Here is a 23,208-nt window from a genome sequence, read left to right as displayed (position 1 = left end):
AGTGCTGTATGTATTTTTAAGTGATATAAAAATGTTGGGTTTTTTTGCATTTGTTTGGTATCTTAAATTAGTTTATAAAGATTTTTTTACAAATTGGCCTCTGATTTGAAATGGTCAGTATGGTAATTATATACTTTTTTCTCATTTCACTGTAATGAAAGCCTTTGTTCTTAATTTCACCAGTGTTTACATGAGATTGAAATAGACTGAGTTGAAATGTTGTATTCAGTTATTTTGAAACAATACGGAAACAATGTGTAAATAAATGGTGTAAGATAAGAAATATAAGCTTCTTTTGTAGCAAGATGGCCACATTAATCAGAAGGAGTGAATGGGTCAGAGGTCGAAGGTCAGTCTCCCCTGGCACACGCCTTCTGACCTCTCATTTTCGTACATGCTGACCTATATTGCATGGCTTTTTCCCCTCTTTTATTTTCTGCCAGAAGTATATTTGATTTAGTTTTAAGGTCAAATTAATTTACAGTAACAACATTTATTTTATTGTTATTTTTTTTAAATCAAATGAATATGTTGGATCCTACAACCGAACATTAAAACATAAACTGCATTGAGCCTTAATATGTTCATACAGATGCTCTTGTATTTGCTTTTAGGAGTAAACCAAAAAAAAAAAAGAGAAAAATCTCAAAGTGATTGACAAAGCATTCTTCTAAAATAAGTCATCATAATTATGAACCTAAAACTGTACTTTATATCATATAATATACAGCAATATAATCATGGAAATGCAATGAAAAAATATTTCGGTCAATCACACATCTCTGTGGTCAAAGAACAAGTACATGTACATACAGTACATGTATTACTCAATGTGATATTGTACTTATAGGACATCAAGCTGAATCACATACGGTGGGACATTTAGTGGCCTGTGGCCTGCGCAGTGTGCAGTGTTGTTGAATGAAACTGCCTTATCGTAAACACACACAGCAATATAAAACTAAATGAGGCACGTGGGGCAAGTCTCTAACTCAAATAAATGGAATGAAGCCTTAGCCTCTTATGTTAGAGGTTTAACAATAGATCAGGAGTAGAAAATGAGAACATAGTAAAAATATATTTTTTCACAAAAAATTAGAAATGAATCAGAATTGCAATTAACCTAAAAAAAATGACAACACTCATCTTTTTAATTTGACAATTTCATTAAGTTTAATCTCCGAATGATGAATAAAGTACTCAATACAAGCTATGTTTCATTTCAAGATCCCACTCAAGTTTCCTCTGCAGCATATTGTCTATTTATCAGAATACAATGATACAGTAAATATTCACCTCCATGGATTGTCCATACATTTATTGTGAAATGAGGGGACACTATGCTGCAAACTTTTATTTCAGAAAGAAACATAGTTTTTTTAAATAAATGTTTATACACGTATATGTGTTCCATATTAAAAATGTCTAAAAAATAAATAAGAAAAATAAAAAAAATCACATACAGTAAACAGGTATTTGTTTAAATTGTGAAAATAAAATAACTTCAAATATTAAGACTTTAGGGAAAAAGTTGCGCTTCTATAAATTAAAAGGCAAAGATACAAAACAAAAGTAGACTATCAAAATAGTCCTAATTTTGCTTCTCATCTCATAAACACATTGCAGCATAAAACAAAACACATGGTTTTAGTACATTCAATATGTGAGTGATGCTGGTTCACAAAAGATGCAATATCATGGGAAGAAGTATTATAGTCAGATTCTGTAGATTCATTTGTTGTATCCCACATGATAGTCCTTATCCCTGCATTTCCAGTTAATCTGTGCCCACAAACATGCGCACACACACACACACATAAATAAATATATATATATATATATATATATATATATGTATATATATATATATATAATATATATATAATATATATATAATATATATATATATATATATATATATATATATATATATATATATTTTTTTTTTTTTTAGAAGACTTTCTACAAGATCACAATTTTGGAGTGTATTCATGAGATTTATTCTATCTATTCATCCAGAAGAGCAGTAGGTCAGAGAACACTGATGTCTCTGGTTGCGCCAGTCAAAAGTTCTTCCACATCAAACTCAATCAAGCATGTCCTTATGGACCTTGCTTTGTACACTGGGTCACAGTCATGTTGGAACGGAAAACGACCTTCCGTGTACTGCTACCTTAAAGTTGGAAGAATAGGATTGTCCAAACTCTCAATTTGAGATAAGGGACAATTTGTCTAAATACTTTTGTTCACATAGTGTCTAGCAATAACAATGACTGTCTCTAAAGAACGACTGTAAACTTACCTAATACTAAATGACATCTTGTTTTACCTTTACTGTATTTATTCAACCAAATTGGATGAATGCCAAGTTAATAATATACTAAATTCTTGTGAGAACTTGTCATTCGAGGGAAGAGTAAAGGTATGATGGATATCATATTATCAACCCACTGGGGAGAACCTACATAACTAAACATTACATTCAGCACTCAAAAACATTTCTAAACACACCCAACTGAAATAAAAACAACTGTTTGAGTGAGCCTGTTTTTTGTGTTGTTTTTTTGGACCCCCATCCTATTAACTACTGGTGAGAATGTTATACCGGCATCAACTCTGCTTTGTGTGTGTTAATGCACAAAAACTCAAATCCAACAATCAATCAATATTCATCTGCACTATACATTTAAATACTAGGTTATGCAACAAACCATCTTAAATACAAATGGAATCTGAAGATAAGTCAGTTGAAAATTCCAAAATGATGTGATACTTGAACAGCAATCCAGATCCCAGTCGTGTGAAAGCTGAATGTAGACTCTAATTATTATTAATTTGATATTGGTACAGTGGTTCCTTGAGAGACAATTAAGTCAAACACTCTTTCCCCATTGAAATGAATGAAAATGCCATTAATCTGTTCCTGCGTCCTCTAAAAACCTGTGAAAAAATTTGTAATGTGCTTATTATCCCGTTCAAAATGATGGTCAGACCGATTTATAGGCGATTACTTTTCGGTCTGGCAGGACAAAAAGGCAGATGGATGGATGGCGCAAGGCTACCCACGCTGCAGACGGAAGGAAATAAACGGACCGGGATTTTTTAGTAAAATGCCCAGCTCTGATTATTTTATCATGTATACACATTATAAGAAAATCCTATACCATAACCACTTTAAATGAAATGGAAAAAAATACAGTTTGTGTGACAGAAAATTGAATTTTAGACATGCCGCTGTATTGTTAGCGTGATCTTGACAAAATGAACATTAATTTCTGATGGGATTTGAGTACATTTGATTTGTTGCCTTGAAAGTCACTGTTCTTGACGGGGTGTCAACTGCTTTTTCGCACATGCACACACAAACCCCCCCCCCCACACACACACACACACACATTGATGAGATGTGTTTTTAAATAATTATTTTACTTTTACAACATATTTTTGATATTTGAAGAAAACAGATGCCATAGAGGTTCCCCCATGTTGTGCAATATTCCTGCAGAGACCCTGGATTATTGTACGAGGTACCACATGGTATTTCCCTTGCTCCTTCAAGGAATTCAGGCACTGCATGAATAACTAGAATGACACTTGGTACAGCAGAGACCTCACCAAGGCTGTTAAAAGAAAAAAAAACATGAAGAGCCCTATCTCTGTTTGTGTGTCCATCTGTTTGTTGGTTATCAGGCTACTTCAGGATGATGACCAGACAGGTGTTGCCTTGATGATTCTGGGGTGTGGATGACTCAATTCCTTGGCTCATGCGCCAACCCCTCAACAAAGTTAGCAAAAATAGGTTTGATACTTTTTTTTTATCTCAAACTTACAATCAAACCAACTCAACAAAGTGTGATCACATAGCTCTTTCCTCAAACTTTTGTGCTCAGTAGAGGTAAGACCACATTGATAGGATATGTAGGGTGTGACAATGCATGGATTGACGACTATGCATATTTTTGTGGAAAGAAGACTAATCAATGTATCCTTAGCTAATCTGTTTAAACCATTAAGAAACACACTAGTGATGTTTTGCTAAAATGCAGCATGGCCTAGAGAGCAGCAGTCCTTGAGTGTGTTACAAAAAAAATGAACAGAGTCCTTTTTTCGACGGCATCAATGCACGGCCGTCACAGCTTGATAGAGATAGACTCTGTAATCTTGTGCTAAACTAGCGCAAGAGTCCATTGCACCTCCTTGCCCAGATCGTGCTGTTGTGAAAACCACATTTATCAGTCCTCGTCTGGCTGGTCCTTTTTGTGACTCTGGCCAGTGGAAGCTCTGGTGAGACAATTGAAATACCTCCTGCTGTTTCATGTCTAAGCGCAGTGGGAGAGGCTGAGCTTCAGCAGTCCCTCTGTGTGCATCTTGTAGAGGAGTTTGAACTCAGCAGGCAACTGATGGGCCTCCTGCCATTTGGTGGTGAACTTGGTGCCCTTCTTGTCGTAGTAGTGATAAGGCAGCTCCTTGCCCGTGTTGGGGTCCCAGCCGAATGGCCAGAAGCCATACAGGTGGATCTGGTCACACATAGAAGACGCCAGCGTGTACATCAGGATTCCGGTGCTGAGACGCTTTGGCGACAGCTGTTTGGTTTTCCAATAGCTAGCGAATCCAACAGAGAAGAAAAATTAAAGTGGAAGTCAACCCAAACACTTTTTTTTTTAAAGAAAATGTTCTATGTAGGTCCACCAGTTGAAACAAGGCATTCTGATTAATATTGCATTTGTGGAATATGAGTTAAGCAGCAAAATCTAGCCATCGGGGGGCAGCCATTTTGTCACTTCTGTGGACTGAAAATTACATCACAGTTCAGGGCTGAGATAACGACCAATCATGGCTCAGCTTCAGAAAACTGGTGATCCAAGATTGGTCGACAGAAGTCACAAAATGGCCGCCCCGAGATGGCTAAAAATGGGTGGCTTTTGCTGCTTAAGTCATATTCCATAAACACAATATTAATCCGAATGCCTTGTTTCAACTAGTGGGCCTGCATAGAACATATTCTTGAAAATCAAACGCAGACCATAACACAAGGGGAGAATGTATAACATGACTGAAATCTGAAGATAAAAAATAACAAACAAACAAACAAACAAATTAACTAACTAACTAACTAACTAACTAACTAACTAACATCTCTTGACAGGCTAGCTAGCTAGCTAAACCAATAAAGTTTGGCAATGACGTGAGAGAAATGACTAAACACCTGATCAGATTTTTAGGTGGCATGTAGGCATGGTCTTTCTTTCAATTTTTTCTTTGGTATTCTGGTTTGGCAGAGTCATTTGTTAGTCACATGCGATTGCCAGCTCATTTTAAGTATTAACACTAACAAATCCCCATCCATCAACATCCTTGTAAATGATATGTTGTTACTTGATAAACACTAATCACGGAATAATAATCATTTCTATCATCACTGAGGTCAATCAGAATTCCTAGATGGATTAGGTATAGCGGTGATGACTAACAGCGTCTTTCATCCTCTGCACACTGCTGAGCCAGAGAGTCGAAACTCTTGAACCCAGTCTCAACAAAAGGCGCTCAGCAAGTGGTTGAGGTGCTAAAAGCCAGCTTGAGCTGCTTAAACGTGGTAATACTTCCCCAGCAGGTAGATTTAATGGGCTTGGTGAAGATTAGGCTACTGTAAGAGTGGCCCATTCTGCTACTACAACACTAAGAACAGGACTTAAATCCCTCTCTGCAGTTTCAACTAGATGCCATACCTTTCACTAAATAGTAGTTTCCTTACAATCTGGCTTTGGGGCTTAAATCTCCTCTTTGCCACACACACACAGGCACACACCCACACATGCACACGCACGCACATGTGCAGACACACACTGTAACAACAACAAATGTCAACATGTGGTCTGCAGCTGTTGTTCAAAAATTTGATTTGAGTTGGAATTAAAAATACAATGTTATTTATACAGAATGACACAATGTAAACTTTAAAATGTGCTTTGTAGCAAATGTTATACAACGAGTATGAACTAAGAATCCAAATATTGCTTATGTACAGTTAATATTTTTCCTTTAGAATATTTTTTTTCAACAAAAACATACGGTTCCCTGGTTGGGAACATATTAGTTTTTATCCATCCATCCATCCATTATCTGTACCGCTTCTCCTCACAAGGGTCGCGGGGCGTGCTGGAGCCTATCCCAGCTGTCTTCGGGCAGTAGGCGGGGGACACCCTGAACTGGTTACCAGCCAATCGCAGGGCACACAGAGACAAACATCCGCACTCACAATCACACCTAGGGGCAATTTAGAGTATCCAATCAACTTACCATGCATGTTTTTGGAATGTGGGAGGAAACCGGAGTGCCCGGAGAAAACCCACGCAGGCACGGGGAGAACATGCAAACTCCACACAGGGAGGCCGGGATCGAACCCACGACCTCTGAACTGTGAGGCGGGCGTTCTAACCAGTCGACCACCCTTTAGTCCCTTTAAATCATTCAGTTAGTTTTTATTATTTTTACTTTTTTTTTTAAATAGTTTTTTTTACTTTCGTTTTAGTATTAGTTTTAGATTACAGTACGTAAATTCCAATTCACAAATGACTTTTTGACGTTCCTTCCTGACGTTCAGCATTATTGAAATAAAGACATTTAAAATCAACTCAGAACGCGACTGTATGTATAAATACAATTCACAATGATAACAAACAAAATGTTTTTTTCAGTTTTAGTTTTGGCATTGGCATTTGGCGTGTCGTCCACTGATAGTGTAGTGGTACACACGCCTGAGTTGTGTGCGGGCAGCGTGGGATCGATTCCAGCTCAGTGACAGTGTCTATGTGTGCCCTGCGACTGGCTGGCGACCAGTTCGGGGTGTGGTCTGCCTTCGCCCATTGACAGCTGGGACAGGCTCCAGCAACTTCCCGCGACCCCGTATAGGATAAGCGCTTTGGAAGATGACATGACATTCGGCATGTCATTAGTTTTGGTTGACTACAATAGCCTTGTTTGGGAATCACTGTTATAGACAGTTCACAGTATTAAGTTCCCTTGGCGTTTCTTCAGTGTAGCAATGTACAACTCTTACTTTAATTATTGGTGTACTCTATAGTGTCTTTGCAAGTGAGGGTACATGTCTTACTTGTTTATGTGCTGCATGATGTTTCCAGGCCAGGCCAACTGGACCTTCAGCTGACCGCGATGTTCCACAAAGAAGTCCACCAGAGTCCTGGTCACTGTGGCTGATGTGTGGAAGAAGAATGCTGGGATCCACAGAATTGCACCATCTAGCTTCTTTAAGCTCAGGAAGAAGTTATTCCTGTCCTGCACCGTCAACAGATTGTTGTAGTACTTCTCTAAAATACTCGGGTTAAAAGTTGTCATGTTTGTGCGGCGCCCAACATCTCTCTTAAAGACCTCAGTTGGTGCAAAATTGCAGCGGAAGACAAAGTCAAATTTGTCAATCTGATCACCGCAACGTGAGCCGGTGAGGATGCCGCTGTTGCCAACAACGGCGCAGACATTGTAATGCTTGCTCAGAATTGGCGAGACCTCCGGGAGGAGTGAGCGGAAGTTTTCGCCGATGGAGTAGACGTACTTGTGGCTGGAGTAGGCGTAATGCATCAGCTGGCCAATGCGGACTAAGCTGCGCGTTAATGTGAAGTTGTGAGGAACGTCGATGTACTGAGAGATTTCCTTCCTGAAAGAAGCAAAGATGAGTGGATGATGATAAAGAGACAATGTCATCAAATGTTTTTTCACCTAAATTCTGCCTGCTGTCAAATTTTGGAGGAAATGACAAAATCTGTATAAAATTATTAAATATCTGTATAAAATTATTAAATATTATATATATATATATATATATATATATATATATATATATATATATATATATATATATACACATACATATATATATATATATATATATATATATATTAGGGGTGTAACGGTACATGTGGATGTATTAATACGTTTCGGTATGGCATGTTCGGTTCGGTCCACTTACGTTCGGTTCGGTCCACTTATTAGCGCGAGCTTACGCATGGGCGCTTTTGACTGTTGACATGCGGGAGAGGAGGGCGGCGGCAATAAAGAGGAGCAAACGAATACAGTACGCAAACAAGCCAGAGCTCGAAGGTCCCCCCGTACACTTCGGTCTCCTGTTTGGAAACATTCTGGCTGTCCTGTTAAAATCACCGATGGGGAAAGATACGTGTATAAGTCCCAAAGTTGTATGCCGACATTGCTACATGAGATCGGCGGCTATGCTGTGGGTAGCACGTCTAACATAAGAACACTTAAAACGACATCATCCGACTTTGAATGTTTCTTAGACACGAGGAAGCAAGCAGTCTTTTTAGCCAAAAACAAAGTACAACAGCTCTCTCCTTCGTTCTCCGCTGCTCCTCTCACTAGCCGTACGATGCTTTCATGAACCTCGGAAACATCACAACTCAGCAACACACAAATCCGACCACAACACAGATAAGCCAATTCATTACAATATGCTGTTGAACATTCAAAGATTTTAATGCCTAAAAAGTGTAAATAATTTCATGAAGACTTTAAAGTTACTATATTTCATTATAAAAATAGTTTTAATATAGTTAGCAATAATTGTAACTGTTATTGTATGTATTTTTTTCATCACAAAAAGTGTATATATGCACTGTAATGACAACTTGGCTTTAACTTGAATACTTAGATGTGTCATAGGCTGTTGCTGCTGAGTGTTTAGAGATTTCAGTGTCTTAACAATTTACAAATTTAAGAGATCTTTATTGTTAGTGTATTTTTTATTCTGGTGTAATTTCTTAGAATATCACCCAAATAGTTCACTTTTATTTATTGTTTCTGAAGAATTTACCGTTTACTTGTCATCTTTTCAAAATAAACATTTTTTTTTTGTACCAAAAATACACCAAACCGAAGTTTCCAAGAAACCGAAACCGTAATTTAGCGTACCGTTACACCCCTAATATATATACAATTTTCGGATATTTTTGGTAGAATGATGTGATGTTATTTTACACAGGTATACATACCTCTGTTGGATAAAAGCTGTGCTGTTGTACCTCCATTTAGAGGAATTCTTCAGGTCTTCGCTAAGAGCATTGGTCAGTGGCGTGAAAACTGGATCCAGATACTTTAGTGCTAATTGGGAGCTAGACAGGGGAGGAGGAAAAGGGGAAAGTAGTCAAGAAGTTTAGATCAGTTAAAATCGGTTTTGTACCTCACTCAAGCGCATCTTGACAGTCGTCAGGATGAAGACTAGCATCTCTTACGTCTTTTAGTTCCAATTTCTTTTTGTCCGCAGCAGAACTTTGACAATGACCCTTTGGTCCAAAAGTCTAGATGAGCTACTGCCAACACTTTCCCCCTTATTAATGACTGTAGTTAAACAACCCCAAAATACAGTTTTCATGTTTTTATAACGATTTTGTCACATTTTACACTGAAATATTGGAAGAACAGGAGCATAAGGAACAGGAACATTTTGATACTGAAGATGTGATGCTGTAGATGCTGTAGACACTACAGCATCACATTGCCCAAAGAACATCCAATTAGAACATAATATAGTTCCTAAGTGTATTTTTGGGTGTTGAATAATTGGAGTATGACTGCAGGGAAACCTCCCAAGAGTTTGAGTGGTTTTTACTGGAGTAGTGACATCTCCCTTTTTCAGAACACAAGTCCTGATTTCCAGCAATTGTTGTAGATCAGGAGTCTTCAATCCTGTTCCTCGAGGGCCTGTGTCCTGCCTGTTTTCCATCATTGTGTTTGTGGAATATGAGTTAAGCAGCAAAATCCACCCATTTTTAACCATCTCAAAGGGCGGCCATTTTGTCACTTCTGTCGACTGAAGATGATATCACAACTGCTCAGGGCTCAGGTAACACCCAATCACAGCTGACCTGTTTACTGAACCTGTTACTGAGATGGCTAAAAACGGGTGGATATTTATCTGAATACCTTGTTTCAACTAGTGGGCTTGCATAAAACATATTCTTGGAAAAAATATGTTTGGGTTGACTTCCACTTTTAGTCTGTCATTTTAGCACCTTTGTGACAGGCACACAATCTGGGTGCAGCAACCCTGTCAAATCTCACTTTCCCTGCAATCTCCCATCAATTTAAACACTTTTCCTCTTTCACACTCTTGCATCTGTAAGTCCAGAAGGTGAAACATCATGTTGCACTTGAAGTTTTGATTCAGCTACAACATAGTTCCCGGAATGTTGTGGGTGACTTCCAGAAAGCTATCAAATGTATGTAGAGACTGAACAAAAAAAATATCTCGATTGATTGAGCTGATCAAAAGACACGCTGTAAGTCAACTGTTAGAGCTTTTTTTGGGGTGTAATGAGACGTTGGGTCCTTGATGTTGTCATTTGATGGAAACGACTGCTAAAGATGACGTCACATCAATGACGCCTATACACCATCTGCGTGTCAGAATCACCACAAATGTCCACTTTATGCTTTGTGTTCCAAGATGGATTCAATTCAAGTCAGATACAACACTATTACGCTTCACAACTTTGTAGATGCGCTGGCACTCGAATTACCTTCAAGTGGTTGCCATAACAACAGGAATCTACAACCTTTGTTTGAGTCTAATATTTGATGTACGTGTATTTATTTGCACATAAACCTTTATGTTTATGGTTTTCTGTTAATACTTTGGTGAAACGATTTATTCCTAGAATATTTTGTAAGCAATTACTTCCGGTTTAGGTCAAGTATGCCGGATTCATATCAGACAGGCAGAGAGAGATCTCTGGAGGGACGGGTAAAATGTACTGACGCGCCTATCTCTGCTGATCCATAGAAGGACAGGCACACACACTTTTTCATTGATGGGCCCCCAAAGAAGCATTCAGAAAACTTGGTCTTACTTAAATTGTTGGTGTGTTAGCCAGGGCATTTTGCATGCCTGTAATGGCTGCCAACACATCTGATAATTAAGATATTTTCATCTTTAAAATATGCTTTATTTTCTCATGGTTTTCAATGACATTTACAAATGTGAGGAAAAGGTTGATGCTCCATGATACAGCCCAACACAATATTCACAGAATCCCATTGCCGGAATTTTGTCTCCCTTGAACACAGATTTATGGCTACACATCTTATAATGTGTGTCATTGTACTGTGCAGGTGTACCAATGAAGTGTGTCATAGTTTGGTCTGTACTCACCTGAGGTCAGGTTTGCGAGGCGGCCTTTCGCTGCAGAAGGAATATGAAACAAATAAATACAGACTCAGTCAGTTGAATGCAAACCCTTTGAAGAAGCAAATCATAATCAAACATGCTTTCGTGATCATTTACATTTTAAGCGTTTAAATAAAAATCAATGATCGCATCATTACTTACTAGTGATATCAGGGAACGCAATCAACTCTATATCGTAGTTTTATTACCACATACTACAGTTGAGTCCCGTGAAAGTGTCGGCTTGATAGTGGCACTACAGAAGGGTTGAGGGAGCCGTTGGTCATTTGTCGCCACTTCCGTTATTCATTGTTTGTTGCATTATCCATGCACTAGTCACAAAAGCAAAACAGCGCCACCACGACTTTCTAAGAATTGTGCAAGATCGCAAGAGGAATTGTGAGTGTTTGTCCACCATCCACCAAAAGACCTTAAAATCTCACTCACTCAAAGCATAACCTTGGCCCACCGTGACAGTCAAGCGAGAACGAAAATAATTACAGCAGGAGAGAAATGAATGGAGCGCTTGTGCTGTAAATCAGAGTCAAGGGCGATTTGCTGACTTCCAGAACCTTTGCTAGATCAACTGTGTTTTAGCATCACACTCTTGATCGCACATGAAGGATAACTATGGATGTGGATTCTATCTAGTGATAGTAGCTACAGTTTCTCTTCGGACAGATAATAGTAGTAATAATAATAATAAAATACTGTATACTTCTTTTTCTTACTACGATTTGAACTTTGAGCATGTTTAAACAAGAGAAAAATGCAAATGGTGAGGTTTACAGCCCTAAAACACAGCATAATAATTGCAAAGAAAAAGTTTTCAACTTCATGGATTTCATCACGGGTTATTTTTGGAACTTAACCCCTGTGATCAATAGGGGCCACTGTATTTTTTTTAAAATAATGCATGACCACAGAACAAACTACTCAATGAGCAGTGTACATCAGTGGGGGATGTGTGGGGGGTGGGGGACGACGTTTCCAAACATGTGTGTTTATTTTATTCATTTGCTAGCTTGTGTATTTAATATTAGCGTTACGCGACAGAGACAACTTGACATGCGTTAAGAGTCAGTCACAGATGGATGTAACGGAGAGAATCCGGTCACTTTTCAAAATAAAATGTTTTCCAGCCTTGGATAATAAATAAAACGGAAGTACTGTACTTTTTTTTTTCTTTCTTTCATCTGTGCGGCCTGCTACGACCCAGTCCAAAGTGGCCCGTGGCCCGGTACCGGTCCGCGGCCCGGTGGTTGGGGACCCCTGCTATAGAAGACGTGTGGACCGTAAAAACACTTGCACATTCGTGATTAGCATCACTGAATCTATGGTGAGACGTTGGAGGCGGCAGTGGGAAGTGAAACTAAGATGGCAGTGGGAAGTGAAACTAAGATAAGTACTGGTTATTCTCTTTTGATTCTGTTCCGTTCTGTTCAGCAAAGTTGCTGCCGTGTTAAAAGGCACTGTTAGGAAAGAATCTATTCAGGTACATGTGCATTTATAGTTCAAAATCATTCGGTAAATGTTGCAAATATCAAATTTTTCAACATAGATAGGTGCATCTTATAACCCGGTGCGGCTTATATATCGTTTTTTCATTGTTATTTTTTTAAATAGAGAGGGTGCGGCTTATATAAAGGTGAAATGTATTGTCCAGGAAATACAGTAAGTGTAATTGCACATTCACTACAGTAGGTGGCAGTGGCGATCTCATTTAATTATTATTTTTTGTTTGTTTAATATTAGCAAATTTATGCCCTTCTAATAATTTGTTACAGACTAAAAACATTGTTGATAATGTTATTCTTTGATCTTAGTTTGTTTATCTGTATTTCTTTTTTTCTTTGATGTTAATAAGGATATAATCCTATGCAGGGATGTACTTATAACAATTTCTTGGACAAATCATACTATTTAGAGTCACGACGGAGAGTCGGGCAGGGGCGCCAAATGTTTTCTTGTTCCTTCGGGGTGGCATAACAGATAATAATTGAGAAGCACTCTACTGTCTTAGACAATATAATCTTGTGGTTTCATTAAATACACAGAAAGACAAACTTGTTGGTATCCCTCTGTTAATGAAAGATAAACCCACAACGGTCAATTAAATACCTTGAAACTGACAAAAGTAAAAACAAATCAAATATTACTGAAAATCAAAACCCCTCTATCATAAAAATTTACAATTCTATCTGTGACGACATCTACAAAATCATTACTAATCCAAAGAGAAAAAAAACAGTCTTTCTGTGGGAAGCAGTCAAATCATTTCAAGAAGAAGGGGCAGATGAGTAAAGAATGACTGAGCTCATCAAAATCACAGATGTGAGATTAAGTGACAGATGTTTTACTTCAGGCTGGCGTAATGTGCCAAAATTACACCAGTTTATTGGTGCAAAGCTTATTACTAATTGGCTGCTAATTACTTCTAGCCATTATAATATGCCTGTACACTGCACACAGACTACAAAATGTATCATGAAGTACCACAAGACTCTAATTAATCTAAAAATTAGGCAGCCATCTGATGCTCAATTGAAGGGTCTACTCAAATAACAAGAATACTAATGAGACAGGGAACCTAAAATTCAAGCAAACCTAATCTTACACAATTTTTACAAGTTGTGGATTAAAAAAGTGTCACGGAGGACAGGCCAAAAATTTGGATCCACAGATTATTTTTTTGGTGAAACCAGTAAAAAGACAATAGCAACATTCAAGTTTTGCAACTCAAGTTTAAGAAATATGACATCTATGACGTTTCCTTTCATCTGTCAGACCCAGGTAAGAACTGTGAAGCTAAGCTAGCTAGGTTAGCTTGATATTTTAGGTTACTAAAAGCCAGAGCTGGGCACTTGACCCTTTTTTGCCGGTCCGGCCTCGACCCTTCGGCCATATTCATAAATATTGTCGGCCCCCGCCCTGTTCCAGAAGTCGCATTCAACTTCCCTTCGTTCACGGCCTTCAAAATAAAAGCATTCCAGCAAACCACTATACACAGCAGGTTTGCTACGGCGTATTTTACGGAAATAGAAGACACCAGAAGAAGTGCATGAACTCCACCTTGATGTGGCACCGTCATACTCTAAAGCGATAAAGCGATAACCTACAAATTCCACAAAATGAATGCCTCTCATTTGCCCAATTACACTCACAATTAGATTTGGAAAACATACTGGAAACAAAAACAACATAATTTCATAGTTTCTAAATCTGATGATTACACTAACACGTTTACTCCCATATACAGTATGACATGTCAATAGTTATCGTCACATTAACAGTATTACACATTTTTAACAGTAAACACTCATGCAAATGTTAGTTTAAAAAAAGCATTATTCTAAATAATATACAGCATTGTAAGTATAAATACTGTATACATAAACCAATTTCATATACTTAAGTTATTTTTAGAGACGTAAATATACTTGTGTGTTCATTTAACTTTTAGAGCTACAAATGTATTTTTGGTGTGTGTTATGAGCAGTGAAAACACTATTTTCAGTACTTCAATAGACATTTTGACTGAGCAACATTGTATGACTTACGATTTGCTCAAACTACTTAGTGACTTGACTCGACTCGACTGTTTTTTTCTCACTTAAGACTTGAATGTGACTTGCACATATGTGACATGCTCTCACCTCTGGCTCACTGTGCATTACTACCAATTTGCAAGTGAGCCAATTCACTGTTGATATTGACTGACAAGTACAGTATGCAGTCCAGTGTCTGCAGCCAGGCCTAAATTTGAGGCTGCACTGAGGCCCTGGCCATTGGGCACTATGGTATATGCATTAGCAACCACAGTAACATTGACCTAAATGAAATGATGCAAGCACATCCTGGCTGCAAGTCACTCACCGATACCCCGCGTGGAACATGTACATCCTCGGTCCCCCGTTCGGTCCATATCTGGGGGTTCCGAGAAGGAAGCCCTTCTTAATGGACACATAGCTGATGAGGGACAGAATGAGCAGCGCCACACTGAACATGACGAGCCCCAGGGCGCTAGCGATGCGCACCATCCTTCCTCGGCGTCAGTGGGTGGCCAAGCCCGGCAAGAGGATGCGGCCGAGGTGGGACGAGAGCGGAGGAGACGTGGATATGAACATCGTAGCCGAGGTAGAGGAGGGGAAAACACACCATGCGGTATTAGCGACTGAGATCGAGCAAGGACGTCATAATAGATGAAGAGTGCTGTGTCTTTAAAAAAAAAGATTTCATACGCCAAATACGACATAAAGGCGTTTGTGAAAGGAAAAAAAGAAAAACGCCAAATACGACATAAAGGCGTTTGTGAAAGGAAAAAAAGAAATTGGCAACATAGCAGAAATTAGTCCCGGATAACCTGCTGGCGGTGAAACGAAGCGACAGCAGTGTCCTTTCAGAATCATCCTCGATGTCTCTGCCCTTCCTTCTCTGTGTCATTAATTAAGACAGCGTCAGCTTTAAAGAGATGCAGCTCCATTGCTACACTATTCACATAACCAGCATCCTTAAGCGAGGCGGAGCTCTGTCTTCTGCACGTTGGAGGCGCAGGGACACTCACCACCACCACCGGACACTTCATTAGGTACAACTGACACAAGAAGATATGATATCTATTAAGTAAATAGCATTTTTGTACAGTATGCAAAGAAGCAGAGGTGGCATTTGTACAGTATGCAAAGAAGCAGAGGTGGCAGTATTCACACTCTGCGCCTAATTATAAGTACAGATACCCACTTTGTAAAACAAATAAACAAACATAAACAAATAAACAAACGTAAATAAACAAATAAATAACAAAGAAATAAAAGATTTTGTTATAAAACTAGGAGTACTGATTAAACTCCTTTACTTTTAAAGTACAAACGTGAGGAGTCGGATTTGGACCCAGGATCAGCAACTCGGTTCACTGGCCATATGGTCCAAGGACCTATAGCTACTGCATAGCTGAGACATCAAGATACATCATGGAACAACAGTCACAACATAGACTTTGAAATGTGGCTACTTAAGTGCGAAAGTAAAACGTTTAAATTAATATGTAGGGTCAACTGTGTACAATATCCATTTTGTCACAGATAATAATCACAGAAAAGACACTTCTTTGCACACAAATAGTTTCTATTGTAACAATTTTTAAATGTAATGCGAAGAACAACAATAAAAGTGACATTAGCGTTGGCTGGACTGAAAAACGTAATCAAAGCTTTGCTATGTGACCTGACTCCTGAATAACAAAAAATGCTAAATTTGCTAACAATTACAACTGAAACAATACACCTTACTTGTACAGTATGTGCTCTATTTTTGTGACCAGCAGAAATATGAAGTGACGTTAAATCTAATGCTTTGAGTCGGGTTAGCCCGTGTATTGGTCATTTCGCAGACATAGGCTTGTTTAAAAAAGTTCAGTTTGCAGCGTTGTGGGTGTGAACACAGACAATCTCATTCGTCACCAAGTAAAGCAACGTCTCTCTACCTGATAATTTGTGTGCACCCACATAGCTGTTACCAGCCAGAGATTTAAAAACTATAATAACATAATATAATAACTATAATAATGACAATAATAACAATAATGTGTTTTATGTATTGACTTCTACCATGATTCAGAGGGTTTGATGGCCGCTGTTGTCATATTTATGAATGAAATGCATCTGACATCCACGCACATGTCCACGGAGCTCAGAATTTGTCTACCTGTTACCCGTTCAAATTCAACAAAATAAACCATGAAGATGTCGTCCGAGCAGGCATATCATTTTGACTGGACATCTTCAAATGGCGGACCGTGGTCCGAGTCTAGACTGAGTCATGGTCTGGTGTGAACCCATGGTCAACACTAGTCTAAACATGGTACTCTGATTAATATTGTGTTTGTCGAATATGATATACAGAATAAAACACACATTTTTATCCTGATCAGGAGGCTGCCGTTTTGCCGGCACTGATAATTATTGGCGACTGAAATTGAGGTCACAGAGTCCATGGGCTAAGTTTGCTATCATCACGTGACCAAACCCAGATAACAGGTGAGCCATGACATTCGCAAGATGAGCCCGTGGCCTCTCTGATGTCAATTTCAGTCAACAACTAATTTTTGGTAATATGTAGTTTAGTTTTAGTTAGTTTTCTTTTCTTTCCTTTTTACTTTTTTTCACTTTTTTTTTTTTTTAATTTGATTTCGTTAACCAATTTTTTTTCACATTTTTAGCTTTATCTGTAGCTTTTATTTTGTTAGTTTTCATTAACTATACCATAAAAACTTTGAAGTGAGTGAGTGTTTCCACACAATACAGTTGCCCAATTTTACAAACAAAATTGACTGGCATGATTTACTGGATAGATAGTTTGAAATATTTAGTGGCTGAAAAGCAATCTCCACTGTGTTTACCTATTTTTTAGTTGACTATCTTTACTAACTTTGCTTGACTTGATTCTTGTGGTTGCTCTTCACAGTACACTCAAAGTATAAACTATTTTTTATTAGGGTAACAAGAGGCGCAGTTGAAGATTCCTCATTATACTGTACGGTATGCTCGTATACCGGTGATTGAAAACACAGAGACTCTAATTACTGTTAAAAAGTCAAAATGGATACACTTTTCATCCTTTGGACATTTGGCATTTTGTAAAATAATCTGTAATTGATGTTAAAACACAAAAAAAATTGCTCTGTTTCTTGGATTAGTTTTCTAATTCCATGATTGTTTTCAACAAAAAGGAGGCAGACAGACAACAATTGGCATAAAGACATCAGATAGACAAGCTGTCCCGCTGCTGACATTTCATCAGTGACCTTTCTGCTGGTCTTAATGCTGGATTGAGCCTACACACACGTGCTCACGTCTTTAGGCTTTGTAAATCCTGTCAAACAGACACACAGATTAAGAGCCTAAGGCCTAATATTTCTCATCTAACGTATCTTCCACTTTTCTAGCAACACCTGTGTTGCTTTCAGTGCCATTTTAAATGTTTTCAAGTGTAAACAAGAAACCACAAAGATCTGCAAACTCACACTACAGTTGCTTGGTTAATATTGTATAACTATTTCTTGAAAGGTACGCTACTGCACTCTTTTTGCACTCACTGTATCAACTAAAATGTTTGAATTATTTTATTAGAAGAGCTGCAATGGAAATATGCCCAATCTAAAATGTAATATTATGGTGACCTGCAAGGGACAGGGATCTGTATATGTTTAAGGGAGGGAGCGAGTTTGACATGTTTCTCGGTACAAATGGAATGGGTGATATACATGAAAGGGTTGAAAGGGAGTAGCTTGCTGCTTGTTGTGTAAACACTCAGATTTGATACATGATTTGCATTCGTCGCCTCTATTCTTAAAGATGGGTTTTGAAGAGTATACACTCATTGTCGTGGCAGGTTATTATCTCATATGGCCACATTGCTTTGCATCTTCACATGTAAGCACACTGGAAATCATAGTGATGCAGAATAGTAAGCGTGTCAGAAATTAGTCCATACCACCTGAAAAAGGAGAACTCTTCAAAGTGGAAATAATTTGAAATAAAGGAAAAGAGAACAAAAACTAAATTCTTTACTTGTAAATCCAGGAACTGTTCTAGTGATTTTGGCATGACCTGTGTTTTTGTTGAGCTTGTATTTGTGTTTGAATTTGGCAGTACATCCAACCAGCCTCATAACGGCAGACCACCTGTAACCACACCAGCCTAGGACCTCCACATCCAGCATGTTCACATCCAAGATCGTCTGAGACCAGCTACTCGGACAGCTGCCGAAACAATCGATTTGCATAACCAAAGAATTTCTGCACAAACTGTCAGAAACCGTCTCAGTGACGCTCATCTGCGTGCTCGTCATCCTCATCGGGGTCTCCACCTGACTCCACCTGACTCCAGTTCTTCATCGTATGGGAAAATGCTCACATTTGATGGTGTCTGGCACGTTGGAGAGGTGTTCGCTTCACGGATGAATCACGGTTTACACTGTTCAAAGCAGATGACAGACAGCGTGTGTGGCATGTAGTTTCCAGCGTCAAAGTGGAAAAAGTTTTAGACCTTTGAGTTCATATCATCAAAAATGGGAGCAAAAACAAGTCTTATGTTTATATTTCTGTTGAGTGTATGTATAAATTAAGTGATTTTCAAAAATCAAAATTGATAAAAATTCAAAATTCAGCTGTGCATTGTATGTCTTTACCGTTATTTATCAAGTTATATAAAAATGACCCATATATATTCCTTCTTTTCATGATGTTTTCCCTACAATTTTTGCTACAAACTACTGTATGTGTGGCTTTTCACTAGTTCAGTAGTTTTTTTCCATTTATACTTAGGTTGCTGGAGGTTACAGGATCTCTGCATTGTGTGAAGATGAAGCCTCACTCACAGTGTGTCCAAGGTCACATTGAAGACACCAGATTTCATAATTCATCATCCCAACCTCGAGATTGAACCTGTTCCTTTCTGAAGATGAGGTGTGTGGTGTGTGTGTGTGTATGAGAGAGAGAGACAGTGAGCGAAAGATGGAGAAAGTCCATGTCTAAGTGTGTAAATGGGACAGGCTGAAATGCTTTCTTATATCCAGTGTATCACCGACTGTCATGATGGAGGACAGCAGGCTGCATCACTCAAAGTTTAGTTCAGTGGAAAGCAGACAGACGAAGTATTGAAATACTACCTGTACTACTGCTAATAATTCTACTACATACCTGTCAACTGTGCTGAATCTTACAAAAATTGTAATTTGTCCGTATATTTCTGTATATAATCTTACATAGTATCTATATATAATCTTACACAGTATTTATCGCTCAGCGGGAGAGGTGGGGGAAACGGAACGGACATTTCTATATGTGGGGGACGACGACGCTATGCTACTGAAAGTCGACCAAAGTTTGCATTCGGAATCGCAAACGGACGCTCCGGAATAGAGCCGAAATGGGCAAGACGAGTTTTTATTTTTATTTTTTCCCCGTACAAAAATTGTTGTACAGCGTACACAATTTGAAGTGATCAAAAAATGCATAAAATATGGGGAAAACGTATAAGTTGACAGCTATGCTACTACAACACCTCCCCCTACTACAATTTATGAATGATAGTAGTAGTAGTAACCACAACAATAATAATTATAATAATAATTCTTATTATTAATAATACTATTACTAATGTGTAATATAATAATGATTGATGATGATAAAATGATTGATTGATAGACACTCCCAGAGAGTTATTAATTTGATGATTTAATTGCAGTTGGACTACAGTGCTGTGGACTATATTTACTTAATAGCTTTTATAGTCTGAATCAGTTTATGGGTTTATAAATTTGGTCTGGTTCCTACGCAGTTATTGCTCTTTGGCAGCACAAGAGTGTAAATAGGAAGGTTTGCTGGATGGGGTCATGTGAAACAACAATCATACATTCAACACAGAGAAAAAATATTACATTCATTAATTGTCTTGGACTATCAACATTTTGTAACTTAAATTTTTTTTAAACTTCTGTATTTCTACTTCGTAACTCCATTCGTCCACAAAATCCTTGTGTTATTGATGAATCACATCACACATTTCGTCCTCGTTATCTTCTCACTGCAATCGTTGTCACTTGACCAAAGTCTCAACCTGATCGGACACGGCTTGTGACTATTGCGTGTCGAAACTCAAATATTACGAATGTCATCAAATGATATACTTTCGCATATAATGTTATTTTTACTATCTGTGTTACACACGGACAAACATCGTATATTGCATTTGAACTGAACCAAGCCAAAGTAGTTAAGTAACCATTATGTTGTTTTTGGTCAAACCAGATCAGTTAATTTGCCAGTTGGAGCAGATCCAGCCCGGATTACTTACCCGGATCACTACAACTAGACTTGAACAATTTTTTGGGATCTGATACAATACCTCTTCTAGATGCTTTCAGACCAGTTGGGTTTGCACCCAAATTGAACTGTGTTTACACCTGACCAAAAAAAGATGAACTCGAGTTAGTTTAGAATGGAACAAAGTTCGTTAGAAAATTAGCCTTAAAAATACATTATGTGAATGTTATTGAGATAAATGTTAAATAAACAACCAAAATGGACTTTTATTGCACAGATGAGCCAACTCACAATGAAAATCAACCAAGCTGAACCTTCACTCTGCATCAGAGCTTTGGGTTTTGAGTCCAATGGCACCAAGCATGAAACGCCTGTAATGTAAATTCTGAATTGTGTTAATTGTTGAATGTCAAGGAGAGAAGCTAGGACCGACGCAGTTTTGAGCAGGTGTGGGTCTGAGTGTCAGTCCTGTCGGTTTACACGTCCGGTGGGCTGAAAGGTCATTTTCAGAGCTGAAGAATGATGCATTGGTGGAAATATGTAAGAGGAGCACTTCTCTCACCCTCCACCATCCTTTGCCCACAAACTCCACCAACCTCTTTCCTCCCATCCCACTGTCCATTCCGAAACTGTTTGTTTCATATATCATTTGGTTGTCCCTCTTCCTTTCCTCACTTGATCCACTTCTTCACAACTGCCCCCAAACCCCAATCTCTCCATACATGTATCATCTTGTCATCATAGGATGAATACACCAAATACAAGTTATATTATGCGGCTTATTTGTACACATCACAGTTACAAACGTTAAAAAAGATTCATTATAAAAGACGTAATGTGATGAGCAAGTCTGTCAGACTCTGTTTTACTTCTTCTCATCCCTTTTTTGTTATCATTTTCCCACCATTCAAATACCTCCATCCATCCATTTTCAATACCTACTTTTTCCTTCCACATTAGGGTTGCAGGTGCGCTTGAGTCCATTCCAGCTGACGTGCTAACCACTCGACTTTAGAATACCTGTACGAGAGTAACGGAGAGAGAAAGAGAGAGCTGTTACCAAGCAACCCAGCTGACCAATAAGGTGTGTCAAGGCTACAGGCAAAAGACGAAGCAGAGGATTGGGGGATGTGGGAAAGAACATGAAGTGAAAGATTGAAGGAAGGAAAGCCGGCATGATGAGTGACGAAGGGAGGGGCGAGGGAGCATAAAGGGACGGGGATAAAGCGCTGGTCACAGCCCACTGATTGGAGTCGCTGGGGCCAATCAATTTGAGCAGGTGCGTGACCACAGCGATCCAGCATCAATCACACCCACGTGCACACAAAGGAACACTCGTTCATTACTGAGGAATTTGGCCAAAGCAGAAAAGGCTGAACTCAAATACGCTCCCTTCCAAAAGTATTGGATAGGCAAGGACAGTTAGTTTATTTTTTTCCAACGAATAGATGAATATGAGACACAAGATCAATTCCAGCCAGAGAAAAAAAAAACATGCTCCTGCTCAGTGTGCCCGTCAATGGGATAGCCAGGTAGCGTTTGCAAAACTTGGCCAAACAAGGCAACTTGTCCTGCTTCTGGAACTGCCACAAACGAGGGTACAGTATTGTGTGGTGGGAATTTGCAACATTACCAAATAATCAGAAAAAAAAAAAAAACAATGTGTGTGCTGTGAAATAATTCGCTGCTCTCCTTCCACTTTGATATTGCAGGCCGATAAATTGTTTAAAGTGGGAGTCAACCTGAAAATGTTCATTACTGTAATATGTTGTATGCGCCCGCACAAGCCTAAACATGGCATTCTGATTGATATTGTGTTTGTGGAATATGAGATAAGTAGTAAAATCCACCCGTTTTTATCCATCTCAGGGGGCAGCCATTTTGTCACTTGCTGGCGACTGAAAATGGCATCACAGTTGCTCAGGGCTCAGGTAACGACAATCATGGCTCAGCTTCAGAAAACAGGTCAGCCATGATTGGTCGTTACGTGAACCCTGAGAAGTTGTGATGTCATGTTCACTCTACAGAAAGTGGCAAAATGGCCGCCACCTGAGCTAGGCAAAAATGAGTCAATTTTACTGCTTAACTTAGTCACTTAATCAGAGTGCTGTGTTTTGCCACGTGAAGCCGCATAGAATTTATTTTTTGTAGCAAATTTTGGGGGGTTGACTTCCCTTTTAAATCATTGAAA

General features: G+C 38.6%; 1 protein-coding gene and 1 long non-coding RNA gene across 3 annotated transcripts; one reads left to right on the top strand and one right to left on the bottom strand.

Moving 5' to 3' along the window:
* Positions 1 to 1,944: 1,944 nt before the first annotated feature.
* Positions 1,945 to 15,828, bottom strand: st8sia3 (ST8 alpha-N-acetyl-neuraminide alpha-2,8-sialyltransferase 3). Its single transcript, XM_086053418.1, has 6 exons — positions 15,558 to 15,828; positions 15,071 to 15,235; positions 11,180 to 11,209; positions 9,021 to 9,140; positions 7,112 to 7,669; positions 1,945 to 4,602 (listed from the first exon to the last, which is right to left on the bottom strand). The coding sequence occupies exons 1-6, from the start codon at positions 15,635 to 15,637 to the stop codon at positions 4,320 to 4,322; spliced, it is 1,236 nt and encodes a 411-aa protein (XP_085909544.1). The 5' UTR covers positions 15,638 to 15,828; the 3' UTR covers positions 1,945 to 4,319.
* On the top strand, positions 15,431 to 22,878 carry LOC147135238 (uncharacterized). Of its 2 annotated transcripts, XR_015089840.1 has the most exons (4): positions 15,438 to 15,782; positions 18,844 to 19,303; positions 19,518 to 19,658; positions 21,978 to 22,878. It is a non-coding gene; the product is annotated as an uncharacterized LOC147135238 (long non-coding RNA). The 2 variants fall into 2 exon arrangements; XR_015089839.1 differs by having other exon boundaries at positions 15,431 to 15,782; positions 18,844 to 19,658.
* The last annotated feature ends 330 nt before the right edge of the window (positions 22,879 to 23,208 follow it).

This window comes from Filicampus tigris, chromosome 15, assembly GCF_054856515.1.
Source record: "Filicampus tigris isolate MCC_2025a chromosome 15, RoL_Ftig_1.0, whole genome shotgun sequence".
In the NCBI taxonomy this organism is placed as follows: Eukaryota; Metazoa; Chordata; class Actinopteri; order Syngnathiformes; family Syngnathidae; genus Filicampus; species Filicampus tigris.
Note: the sequence above shows the minus strand (reverse complement) of the source record. Positions and strands in the feature narration are given on the sequence as shown.

Coding starts and splice junctions, on each gene's coding strand:
- st8sia3 (XM_086053418.1), bottom strand. CDS start 15,637: ATGACACAGAGAAGGAAGGGCAGAGACATCGAGGATGATTCTGAAAGG. Junction 7,670..9,020: donor ACAGCTTTTATCCAACAGAG/GTATGTATACCT, acceptor TGCTTCTTTCAG/GAAGGAAATCTCTCAGTACA. Junction 4,603..7,111: donor ATCATGCAGCACATAAACAA/GTAAGACATGTA, acceptor TGGATTCGCTAG/CTATTGGAAAACCAAACAGC.